Source organism: Balaenoptera acutorostrata, chromosome 1, assembly GCF_949987535.1.
Source record: "Balaenoptera acutorostrata chromosome 1, mBalAcu1.1, whole genome shotgun sequence".
NCBI classification, from domain to species: domain Eukaryota; kingdom Metazoa; phylum Chordata; class Mammalia; order Artiodactyla; family Balaenopteridae; genus Balaenoptera; species Balaenoptera acutorostrata.
In genome coordinates, this window is record NC_080064.1 from 152,618,695 (window position 1) to 152,631,956 (window position 13,262).

The following is a 13,262-nucleotide window of genomic DNA, read 5'->3' on the forward strand; positions in this document are numbered from 1 at the left end:
TACTATATTTGCTTTATCACATCTCTCTCCATCCTTCTATCCATCTATTATTCCATCTTGGTTGGGTTTTTTTTTAATGCATCTCAAAGTAAGTTGCAGACATCAGTGTACTTTACCCCTAAACATTTTAGCATGTACATCAGTGGTAGCTTGTTAAAATGTGTCTCTTTACATACACTCTGTTCCTTTAGCAATATGTTATTTAAAAATTAAAATTTTTAAGCTTATTTCTTATATGATTATTTCTTCCCCTTCAAAATGTTGTCTAAAATTTTAAAAGAATTTAAGGCCAGTTTTTAATTATTTGACACTTTAAGTAACATATTATTGATTCCTACTGTACATTTGGCCTTATATTTAAAAATAAGTTTTATTTTTTTAGGGATCCTTTAAATACTTCAAACAAAGGATAGACCATTACACTTTAAAGTCTAGCTATCAGCGTTCTCTTTGAGAATTCCTGTCTCAATTCTTGCTCAACTTTGTACTCCGTGCTGGGAATAAAAACAGCGTGCAGAGGACCAAAGTAAACAGAACTTCCCCAGCCCCTCTCATAACGGTAGTTACCTGTTGTACCTACCAAAGGGTAGACAGGTTTATTGCTTTATTTTTATATAACTCTTGCTAAAATGGGAGGAGTTTTTTGTTTGTTTTGAACAAGAGCAGCAACTGATGATCATGTGCATCAATAAAATGCTTAATTTTATTGCCTTATTTCAGTATTTATTAATGCCTCCCAAGTATCACAAAACTTGGTGTTTGTATTATATTGTGTTATATTTAGTGAGTGGAGTTTTTTGTTTTAAGGTCTGCTTTTAGCTTTTGTGATGTGATACTTTAGCTACTGACTTTTTTTGTAGGCCAGTTTTTATGAGTGATAAAATGTAAATTAGACCTTGATACTGCATAATTGTATTGAATGCTTAAATGATGCATGTCCAATAAATTATAGCACTCTGTTGTTTAATTTGTTTGAGATTCAGCCATTTTATAATGTAATAGGAAATGCTTAATTTCATCCTAAGTGCATCATATAGAACAGTAACGCCAAAGTTCATTCTCTTAAAGCAAAGGATATATCAGTATGCTTTATAATTCTATACTATGTTATTTGCTGCAAATAATATAAAAATTTATCCAATTTTATATTGTTCTCAGACAGCAAATCGAAAGGCCTCCAGTGGATAATAGATACAACCATAGCTTATCCCAAAGCTGAACCCATAGATATTCAAACCTGGATCCTTGGATACAGGAAACCAGTAGTCACACATGTACATTACAGGTAAGAATTCCACATTAGTACTCAGCGTAAAGCCAACATAAAGTACTATCTCAGGACATTGTGAATGTTTTAATATTAAATTGTAATTGATAGTGAAAACAGTTGGCTCAAAATCATTCTTATGCTGAATTTTTAATATGAAAATATCATTTGAAGTAGTTATTTCCACTGAGTGATAAAAGTCTCTAAAAATGGCATTCTAGAGGCACTATGATTATTTGATCGCCTGACACTCTTGAGTGAAAGTAATTAACTTAAAGGGCAAATATCAAGGATAAATATGTACTCAATTGGGGTAAGTAGATTTGTATTAATAGAAATGGAATTTGTTTTTAAATCATTAAGTCATGTAAGATTTTCTAAATGATTGAATTGATAATTTAGCAATGACTTACACTTTCAAATTTTTAATATTTTAATATGCCTATGTCTTTTGCATGAACAATAGTAAAACCATTTATTGAATATTCTGCAACAGCTCCTTGAGATTTTTTTAATATAGACCTTTCTTTTTTTAAAGTGTTTGAGGTAAATGTGTATAGGTATTCATATCAAAAAATGATGCTGATAAGACCTGGATAGAATTGATCGCTTTATAAGCCATTTATCTCCTCGTCAAAGATCTCAACACATGGCAACTAAGTTACTAAGGGAGTGGTTGGTCCCAAGGAAGATCACAGTTGCCACAAAAGCCCTCCTTTAAAGAGGAAAACTACTCAAATTACATACCCATTGGAAGTAAATAGGTAGCATATTTTCATAGGTGTAAACCATTAGAGTTTTCAAATATAAAAACAAAGTAGGAATAATTTGAAACAAATTTTAAAACTCAAAATTATTAAGTATTACAGTTTGGGTTTTTTTTTTCTAACATCTTTATTGGAGTATAATTGCTTCACAATGGTGTGTTAGTTTCTGCTGTATAACAAAGTGAGCCAGCTATATGTATACATATATCCCCATATCCCCTCCCTCTTGCGTCTCCCTCCCACCCTCTGTATCCCACCCCTTTAGGTGGTCACAAAGCACTGAGCTGATCTCCCTGTGCTATGTGGCTGCGTCCCACTAGCTATCTGTTTTACACTTGGTAGTGTATATATGTCCATGCCACTCTCTCACTTCGTCCCAGCTTACCCTTCCCCCTCCCTGTGTCCTCAAGTCCATTCTCTACATCTGCGTCTTTATTTCTGTCCTGCCCCGAGTTTCTTCAGAATCTTTTTTTTTTTTTTAGATTCCATTTATATTTATTAGCATACAATATTTGTTTTTCTCTTTCTGACTTACTTCACTCTGTATGACAGACTCTAGGTCCATCCGCCTCACTACAAATAACCCAGTTTCATTTCTTTTTATGGCTGAGTAATATTCCATTGTATATATGTGCCACATCTTCTTTATCCATTCATCTGTCGATGGACATTTAGGTTGCTTCCATGTCCTGGCTATTGTAAATAGTGCTGCAGTGAACATTGTGGTACATGACTCTTTTTGAACTATGGTTTTCTCAGGGTATATGCCCAGTAGTGGGATTGCTGGGTCATACAGTAGTTCTGTTTTTAGTTTTGTAAGGAACCTCCATACTGTTCTCCATAGTGGCTGTATAAATTTACATTCCCAGCAACAGTGCAAGAGGGTTTCCTTTTCTCCACACCCTCTCCAGCATTTATTGTTTGTAGATTTTTTGATGATGGCCATTCTGACCTGTGTGAGGTGATACCTCACTGTAGTTTTGATTTGCATTTCTCTAATGATTAGTGATGTTGAGCATCCTTTCATGTGTTTGTTGGCAATCTGTATATCTTCTTTGGAGAAATGTCTATTTAGGTCTTCTGCCCATTTTTGGATTGGGTTGTTTGTTTTTTTGATATTGAGCTGCATGAGCTGCTTGTATATTTGGAAAATATTAAATTACATAGGCATTCTTATTGTTGACCTTGCTTTTCTTTTTTAATCAATCCTTTGTCAGTTGCTTCGTTTGCAAATATTTTCTCCCATTCTGAGGGTTGTCTTTTCGTCTTGTTTATAGTTTCCTTTGCTGTGCAAAAGCTTTTAAGTTTCATTAGGTCCCATTTATTTATTTTTGTTTTTATTTCCCTTTCTCTAGGAGGTGAGTCAAAAAGGGTCTTGCTGTGATTTGTGTCATAGAGTGTTCTGCCTATGTTTTCCTATAAGAGTTTGATAGTGTCTGGCCTTACATTTAGGTCTTTAATCCATTTTGAGTTTATTTTTGTATATGGTGTTAGGGAGTGTTCTAATTTCATTCTTTTACATGTATCTGTCCAGTTTTCCCAGCACCACTTATTGAAGAGATTGTCTTTTCTCCATTGTATATCCTTGCCTCCTTTTTCATAGATTAGTTGACCATATGTGTGTGGGTTTATCGCTGGGCTTTCTATCCTGTTCCATTGATCTATATTTCTGTTTTTGTGCCAGTACCATACTATCTTGATTACTGTAGCTTTGTAGTATAATCTGAAGTCCAAGAGCCTGATTCCTCCAGCTCCATTTTTCTTTCTCAATATTGCTTTGGCTATTTGGCATCTTTTGTGTTTCCATACAAATTGTGCAATTTTTTGTTCTACTTCTATGAAAAATGCCATTGGTAGTTTGATAGGGATTGCATTGAATCTGTAGATTGCTTTGGGTACTATAGTCATTTTCGCAATGTTGATTCTTCCAACCCAAGAACATGGTGTATCTCTCCATCTGTTTGTATCATCTTTAATTTCTTTCATAAGTGTCTTACAGTTTTCTGCATACAGGTCTTTTGTCTCCTTAGGTAGTTTTATTCCTAGGTATTTTATTCTTTTTGTTGCAATGGTAAATGGGAGTGTTTCCTTAATTTCTCTTTCAGATTTTTCATCATTAGTGTATAGGACAGTTTGGGGTTTTGATGTGTGAGGGATGACTATAAAATTACAGTTGATTCTGCTGTGTAACTTACATTGCCAAACTATGCATTCATGTGTAAAGTAAGAAAGTAATTCTTGGTGATTGTTCTGACTCCATTCTACATGTATTGTCCATTTTACTTAACTTATTGAGCACTTAGTGTATACAAGGCAATGTGCTTGGCCCTGGAAGAATATCTCCAGGAACAGTTTCATTTTCATCTATATGAAACATATCTAGCCTTCAGTAAGTTTTTAAATTGTAATCTATAAATGAGGTTCAGTTCCAGTGCCCAAGTCCAGAATACATGGCTGTTGGATATATGTTTTGGCCACATGTAGATTGTATCTGCATTGGATATATGCAGCTCTTCCTAGCATATCATACTCAAAAAGAATTGAGACAAGAAAGAAAATATTAAATTATGTAGGCATTCTTATTGTTGACCTTGCTTTTCTTTTTTAACCAACAAATAGAAGAAATTGTAGTTTATAGAGACAGAAAAAAAAACTGAATGGAATCGTAAGGGATCTTAGAAATTGAAGAAATGTCCATTTTTAGCAAAATTATTTTAATAAGAGCAAGTGCAACACTCAAATTCACTCGGAGAAGGAGTTTTTAACCCTGGGTCTCATGGATGGACCTTAGACAATTTTTTAACTGAATATCTGTGGAGAATTTTGTGTATGTTTGTAATTTTCTGTGGAGAAGTTTCATAGCTTTCATTCTATTCTCAAAATAGATTAAGGATTAAAAAAAGATTAAGGACCCCTGATTTAGAGATCGAAACCAAACACTGTAGTAGATAGAAGATGAGGAGTGGTTTGTTTGATACAGAAAAATACTTCTATTAATAAAATAGAAGCTTCTCAGAAATAAATTTTTTATAAAAACTTTATTAGCAGACATAGCAATAATAAAGAAAATTCTAACATGTTAAATTAGCTGAGATTAAATTATGACATAGAATCATACCCCAAAATATGCATTACAGTACAAATTATGCCCCATGTTTATTTATACATACACACACAATGCACACGAACACACAAAATCCTATGAGTCTTAGGACAGACTCTTTTCTTTCCAGAAATTTAATAGAGATCATTATCTAACCAATGGTAGGAAAAGAGAAGGACCTGTGTTCAGGTGGGAAGGGGAGGGCAGTTGAAAGATACAGGAGAAGACAGGTGTCTTGGTGTTAGGATAATTTTGAGGACTTGTAAGAAGCTTGTGAGAAGGGATGTGGGCCCTGTTCTTAGCAGCTCCCAGGAATAAGTCTCTATCAGCCATAGGTTGACTAGGTTTCCTCATGTGTTATTCTAGGCCACCAAGATACCCTAGGGGATAGGGAAAAAAAGATTGGTTTTTTTTGTGTTTCGTTGTTGGGGTATTTTTGGCTTTTTTTTTTTTTTTTTAACCCCTAGCTTTCTCAATTCCAAAATAATCTGTTTATTGCATATCTTGGATTTGTCCTGTCAGGAATAACACCATTGAAATTAAAGTAAATTTAAACAAACATGGCGCTCTTACCCATTTTTGGTTTTTCATTTGTTGTGTTTGCTTGTTTGCTGTTCTCAGAAGGATTGGTTTCTGTTCAGACTCTCCAGTTGTGTGGTTATATTTTAAAATTTTTAAACAAGGATGAGGTGTTTCCAGTTAGAATAAGAGATTTAAAATGCAGCATTGTAAATCATATGTATGCAAATGTGAATAATACAAATAATGGGGTTGGATCTCTTTCTCTTTTAATATGAGGAGATTGGCAAGAAAAACTCAGTAGCATTGACTGCTTAAAGTGGGGAATAGGTGCACAGAGAGATAGGAAAAGGTGATCTGGAAACTATAAAGTTCACTGAAAAATGGTAGTTTTGCTTAATGTTGGCTTACTTATCTTGACTTATAGGCAGATTTAAAAGTCTATTCATGAATGTATTCTTTTTCCTGCAGTTAAACATATTTTATCCAGAACATTACTATTAAACCAAATTGGTCCAAGCCAATTTTGCTTCACATGACATAGAAAGTGTTTGTTTTCTTCTTAATCCCAACTGACTTTTTAAAAATAAAGCAGCACCCATTCTTAGAGAATTTAATTGAAATGATTGCTTTGGTGATTTGGTGTAGCCGGACAAGTTAGTACTATTGCTAGTTTTTTTTTCCAGTATAATTTAGAAGACTATACATGTGAGAGTCAGAAAGGAATTATTCCATTATGCTCAGCATTTATCAGATCCCACGTAGAATATTGCATGTATTTTAATTTCGCCATTTCAAAAGAAATAATACAATTAGTAGAAGGTTTTGAAAAGAGCTAATATAGAGAAATCCTAGAGCGCTAGTACCATTTAAAATGCAGTCATTTTAGATCAAATCAAAGCAAACTTGGAGATAGTAGTGACTAAATGAAACATAATTCTAGGAGAAACTCCAAGTTGAGAGCACCAAATCCTGGCCACTAGACCACCAGGGAAGAGAAACTCCAAGTTGAAAGTACAAACAGGTTAAAGAGAAGTTTAACAATTCATAAGTATTGAATTTGTAGTAAGTTTCTATATATATGAAGTACTTTTATCATATTTTAGGTAGATTTCATGCAAGGCAGTAACTGTCCTTGCCTGTGTGATTCATCTTGGAGCCTGCTGAGAACAGCACAGTGTTCCTCTGGATGGCTGGAGTACTCTGGTGTTATGCTGTAACGTTCCTGACCATCAGAGTACACTTGGGAAATAATACAATTGCCATCATTCATTTAACATTGATCAGTGGTTGGGCCATTTTAAATTTCTTTAATACACTTCTTTTTTCTTCTTGGAAATTATTGTCAAGGCTACCAAGGATTCCACTACCTGTTCTATATCTCACTGGAACATACTGTGACAGGTGTATGGAGATCTTTGAGCAAGAAAGGCATTTTCCCTACTGAGTAGCTTCAGTCATAATGCGTTAGTAAAATTAAGTGCTTAGAAAACATTAGGTCTTTATTTAAATAGGAAAAGAATATCTAATTACCAGAATGTGCAGCAGAATGTTCTTCTAGATTTTGCATTTCTGTACTGATGCTTAGGAATAAAAAGATAAGAATGCAATAGCTAATTTTAAATGTTCTGAAATAAACTTTTTTCTTCCAATAGCAGTTTTCTACATTGTCAGTTCCCTTCTTACTTCTTAGGTTTATGTTGATTTTTAGGATTTCTGGAGGAGATAAATATACATGTTATTATATGCTGTGAAATACTTTCCTAAAATACCATGCAAATGAAAAAGTAAAAAATTTGTGACATGGTTATTTATTAGATCCTATCCTACAAACAGGTAGTAGATAACAGTGCCGTGAATACAAACGATACACTGATTTTATTTATTTATTTATTAATTATTGGAGTATAGTTGCTTTACAATATTGTGTTAGTTTATACTGTACAGCAAAGTGAATCAACTATATGTATACATATATCCCCTCTTTTTTTGGATTTCCTTCTCAACTTAGGTCACCACAGAGCATTGAGTAGAGTTCCCTGTGCTATACAGTAGGTTCTCATTAGTTATCTGTTTTATACATAGTATCAATAGTGTGTATATGTCAATCCCAATCTCTCAATTCATCCCACCCGCCCCCCTTCCCCCTTGGTATTCATAAGTTTGTTCTCTACATCTGTGTCTCTATTTCTGCTTTGTAAATAAGATTGTCTATACCAGATACACTGATTTTAAAAGTGTTTTAAAAACTGCAAATCACCTTACAAATACAAAGTACTATTATTAAGATATTTAAAGTATGTATGGGTTATTGATAAATCCAGTACTAACAAATTAGCATTCCCCATAGTTTGGATCTAAACTACTTATTACTTTAAAAGATGTCTTATTCTTTACTTCCCAATATTATATATTATTTAACTGGGGAAATATTTTTAGTTATTTTTGTTTTTTTAATAAATTTTTTAAAAAATATTTATTTATTTATTTATCTTTGGCTGCATTGGGTCTTCATTGCTGTGCGTGGGCTTTCTCTAGTTGCAGCGAGCAGTGGCTTCTCTTGTTGTGGAGCACAGGCTCAGTAGTTGTGGCTCACGGGCTCTAGAGCGCAGGCTCAGTAGTTGTGGCACACCGATTAGTTGCTCCGCGGCATGTGGGATCTTCCCAGACCAGGGCTCGAACCCGTGTTCCCTGCATTGGCAGGCGGATTCTTAACCACTGCGCCACCAGGGAAGCCCCTTTTTGTTACTTTTGGATACAACTACATTATGGATCTCTTTCTAAAGTGAAGCTTGTTTTAAAAGAGGAATTAAGGCTTAACTATGAGAACCATTTGAGGGGAACAATTTTTTCCTCCCCTTCATATTACTGTCGCATTGGAAAACAGCTTATTCCTATTAAAGTAGTAATGGGCACAGTGTGCTGTTGTTAAAGAGTTAATAGCAAAATTAAACATGAATTAGATTTTAATTACAGGGATAGAATGTTTATAGAGATAAAAGCAAAAGTAACCCCTGTCCTTAATACAAATGTCTGCTTCACTCCAAATTAGGAAAGTGAGTTGGAGAAGATGATTCTCTTGTGCAGAAATAGCTTATACTTTTATTTTAAAATAAGTTATAACCATGAGTGTAGTGGCATAGATAAGTTACTGAAAGCAGAGGTGTTACTTTCATGTCTAATTTGACTGGAACATTGGTAACTTTGGAGAAGGCATTCAATTAGGGACTTTGGGTAAGAAATTATTTACAGTTTGCAGGGGGAATTAATTCAGAAAAGGAGTATTCAATGAATATTTTTAAAGAAAATATGCTCACTAGCAAGAATGGACAAATGTTAACATTCTGACATATTTGCCTCAGGATATTTTTATTAATAAAGGAAATAAAACATTTCTAGAATGCAATACTTATTGAACGTGTGAATGCTAAAGTTCATGCTCTCTAGACATGCACTGTCCAGTAACAGCAGCCACTAGCCACATATGCTGTTGAGCACTGAAAATGTGGCTAGTCTGATTTGAGATGTTCTGTAAATGTAAAATACACAATGAATTTTAAAGACTAGTAGGAAAAAGGAATATAAAGTATCTCACTAATAATTTTTGTTGATAATATGCCAAAATGATAATATTTTAGTTTTGGGGGATTAAAGGATTAAATTTCTTTAATGTTATTAGATGTTCTCTATTGTGTACTTTGTAAAATATTAAATTTATTTTTAAAAATAAAAGCATGTAACTATGAAAAATATGTCATAGAGGGGAAAAAAATCTTTCCCAGCATGTTCACATAAAATTCCTTTTTTTTTTTTTTTTAAATTAATTTATTTATTTATTTTTGGCTGTGTTGGGTCTTCGTTCCTGTGCGAGGGCTTTCTCTAGTTGTGGCAAGTGGGGGCCACTCTTCATCGCGGTGCACGTGCCTCTCACTATCGCGGCCTCTCTTGTTGTGGAGCACAGGCTCCAGACGCGCAGGCTCAGTAATTGTGGCTCACGGGCCCAGTTGCTCCGCGGCATGTGGGATCTTCCCAGACCAGGGCTCGAACCCGTGTCCCCTGCATTGGCAGGCAGATTCTCAACCACTGCGCCACCAGGGAAGCCCAAAATTCCTTTTTCATATTTTCTTTTAATATTTGTTTTGTGTATGTTTTTAGTGTAGCTGTAGTTGTAATATGCATAAAAGTTATTTATATTCTACTTTTTCCCACGTAGCATTTTAATGAACATTAAACCTGTACTACACATGGACTAGGTGTTAAGATTACAAATTTTGTAAGCATTTTTAAGTCCTGTTATGAAGTCTTTACATTTTTAGTGGCTTTCCAAAATCCTGGTTAGTAGATACATTTAATTACCTATTTCCCTATTGATCATAGGCTTTTCAGGTTTTATTCTTGATTTTAATAACACTATGCTGAATGTCTTAGTACATACATATAGCTTACCCTACCCCATGTTTTAGTTGTTTTTATAATAGATATATTTAACCTGTTCTAATGTTAAGTTGGAGAGTATTATTAAAATTACTGAATAACTTATTTATAAGAAAAATTACCAACATTTTAAAACAGATTTATAATATGTTGGTAATTTTATGCATAAACCTATAAATATTTGTGATTAATATATCACTGTTGTTTTTCTTTCTGTTTTGTCCCCTTTACTTCTTAAAACAGCAAAACAAAAAAGTCACAAGTATTTATCAGTTTTAGGGGCTATAATTTCAGAAATAGTTTTTTCCTCCAAAACTTTTTATTATGGAAAATTTCAAACCTAGAAATTAAACCCCATGTACCTATTGTACACTTATGGTGTACACTTATGTACTTGTGGTGTACACTTATGGTTGTTTCCTCTGTGTTATCTCCCAGGTCCCAGTGGATTATTTTGAAGGAAGGTTCAGATATTATATCATTTCATTTGTAAATGTTTTATTGTATATTCTCTAAAATGTAATAATTCTTTTTGTAAAATCATTATCTATTATCATACCTGAAATATGAATAACAATTCATTAATATCATTAAATATCTAGTCAGTCATCAAATTTCCTGGATTGTCTCATAAATTATTTTTTTAAAACAATTTGGATTCAGTTAGATTGCAGTTGGTTGATATATCTCTTAAATTTCTTTTGTGTACAGATCCCCCCCCCTACCTTTTATTTTCCTTGTAGCTTATTTTTTGAGGATACCATATTATTTGCCTGGTAGAGTTTATACAAATTTGGTTTTGCTGATTGTATCCTGTGTATTCCTCTGCCCCCTATATTTCCTATAAATTAGTAGGTAGATACTAAAACTTCACCAGATTGAGGTTTGAATTTGCTTGACAAGAAATACTTCATAAGTTGTGATGCTTATTACTTCTGTGAAGGAGGTAAATAATATCTGATGTCTGTCAGAAATAGTTTTTGAACACTGTCATTAGTTTAAATTTTTAAAACAAATATATCCAGTGTGTTGAGGAAAAGGTGATGCTTCCTTATTCCATCCCTTTAACCCCAAACAATGATGTCAGAAATTTCAACTTAGAATTGAGGCCTCTTCAGGCATATAACACATAAAGAGAATCAGTTTGCCTAAGATACCCTCATAGTAATGGTATAAGAAGGTCCATAGTCTTATTTTGTTTGATGAGCCATTAAAAAGGGGTTTTCCCCACTGTGTCCCTAACTATAAAGATGTTGAAAATGTTCTAAACCTAATTGGAAAATGAGCTATAAATCATCAATTGGGGTGACAGATATGACAGATAGTTGTATTAGTCAGGGTTCTTCAGAGAAGTAGAACTAATAGGATATATAGAGAGATCAAGAATAGATTTACTCTAGGAGTTCGCTCTCCTGGTATGGAGACTGAGAAATCCCATGATCTACTGTCTGCAAGCTGGAGAACCAGGAAAGCCAGTGGTGTAATTCAGTCTGAGTCCCAAGGTCTGAGAATGATGAGGAAGGGAGTCTGAAAGCCTAAGAAATAGGAGAGCTGATGTCCTAGAGCAGAAGGATGTCTTAGCTAAAGCAGAGAGAGTGGACTCACCCTTCTTCCACCTTTCTGTTCTCTTCAGGCCCTCAGTGGATTGGATGCTGCCCACCTGCATTGGTGAGGCCGACCTGCTTAAGTTAATCTACTGATTCAAATGCTAATCTCTTCCAGTGACATCCTCACAGCACACCCTGAAATAATGTTGTACCAGCTATCTGGGCATCCTTTAGCCCAGTCAAGTTGACATATAAAGTTAACCATCACAATAGTCTACATAGAAAACGCAGGAAACTGAGTTCACCTTCTATTTATAGAGTTTAGCAATCTTGATATAAAATCATCACAGAAAAAAATCAATATTATCCCTTTTTACTGACATAAATAGAAAATGTAATTTTTTTAAAGATACTTATCTGAGAAGCAAGAATACTATAAAGTATCTACCAATAAAACTTAAGAAAAAATGTAGAAGACTTTTATGAAGGAAAATATAAAACTGCATTGAAGAACATAAAAGACCTGAATAAGTGGAAAGAGATACTGTGTTCATAGAGGGGAAGTCTGAAAATTATAGAGATGTCAGTTCTCCCAAATTAATCTATAAATTTAACATAATTGCAATTACATTATATCCAGGAGGGTTATGATCAGAATCCAGGAGGGTTTTTCTGGAAACTTGACAAATGGTTCTAAAATTCATTTGAGAGAGTAAAGATAAATGAATAGCTAAGATAGTGTTGAAGATGAGCAAGACAGAGAAATTCTTCCTACCAGATGTCAAGGCTTAGTGTAATTAAAGCAGTGTGGTTTGAGGGCAGGGCCAGATCAATGGAAAGATTAGAAAAGCCAGATTTACTTGGGAACATGTGTATGATTGATGATTTTCTAATCATATTTCATATAGTTGATAGTTACAAAGGTGATATTTGAAGCCCATCCCATAGAGGTAAAGTAGTGTTACTTCTTAGATACTACATTTAAGTTCTGAAAAACACAATCAGCAAGACATCATATACCATATTTCACCCATTAAGATACATATTTTTTCACATGTTAACATCTCTGAAACTGGGAGGCATCTTAAAAACCAGTATAATAAAGGCTTAGTTATAATTTAATTGTATATTTGGCATGCAGCACTTAAAAGTCCAAAAAGTAATTGCTGCCTCTCCCCTGTCCCCCCTCCATCCCCCCAAAAAAGTCAGTGCAGTGACTGCTGAATGGTTGGTATTTGACTGTTGACAGTGAATGCCTCTGGGGAGGGAATCTTACTTCTCTTTGTACTATTTTAGGCCTTTTTTTTTTTTTAACGGTGTGAATGTATTAATTTAAAAAATTAATTAAAAAAAGAAATTGCCCACAATTTAGAATTTTGGTTTAATAATCATTTGAGTAATTGCAACAAAAGCATTTTTGTCGGGTAGTTATAAAAGTTTAATAAGTTCACATTTAAAATGCATACTATTTAATATATACCAAATAGATTTTACCCCTTTAAATCAAGGTATTGAAATGCTCAGATTATATAGATAGTCTAGATTTTCATATTCTAGTGTTTCATCCATAATTTTTGTGAGGCTTACATTTCTATAATAATTTTTTAGTATAAAATCTAGAATAA

At 33.8% G+C, this 13,262-nt stretch overlaps 1 protein-coding gene across 1 annotated transcript in view; it reads left to right on the top strand.

The window, feature by feature from the left end:
* The window catches only part of LPGAT1 (lysophosphatidylglycerol acyltransferase 1), a 76,160-nt gene that overhangs the window by 41,564 nt on the left and 21,334 nt on the right, over positions 1 to 13,262 (top strand). The window contains exon 7 of the mRNA XM_057528021.1: positions 1,159 to 1,285. Within this exon, the coding sequence (XP_057384004.1) occupies positions 1,159 to 1,285 (127 nt within the window). The remainder of the gene's footprint in view (positions 1 to 1,158; positions 1,286 to 13,262) is intronic.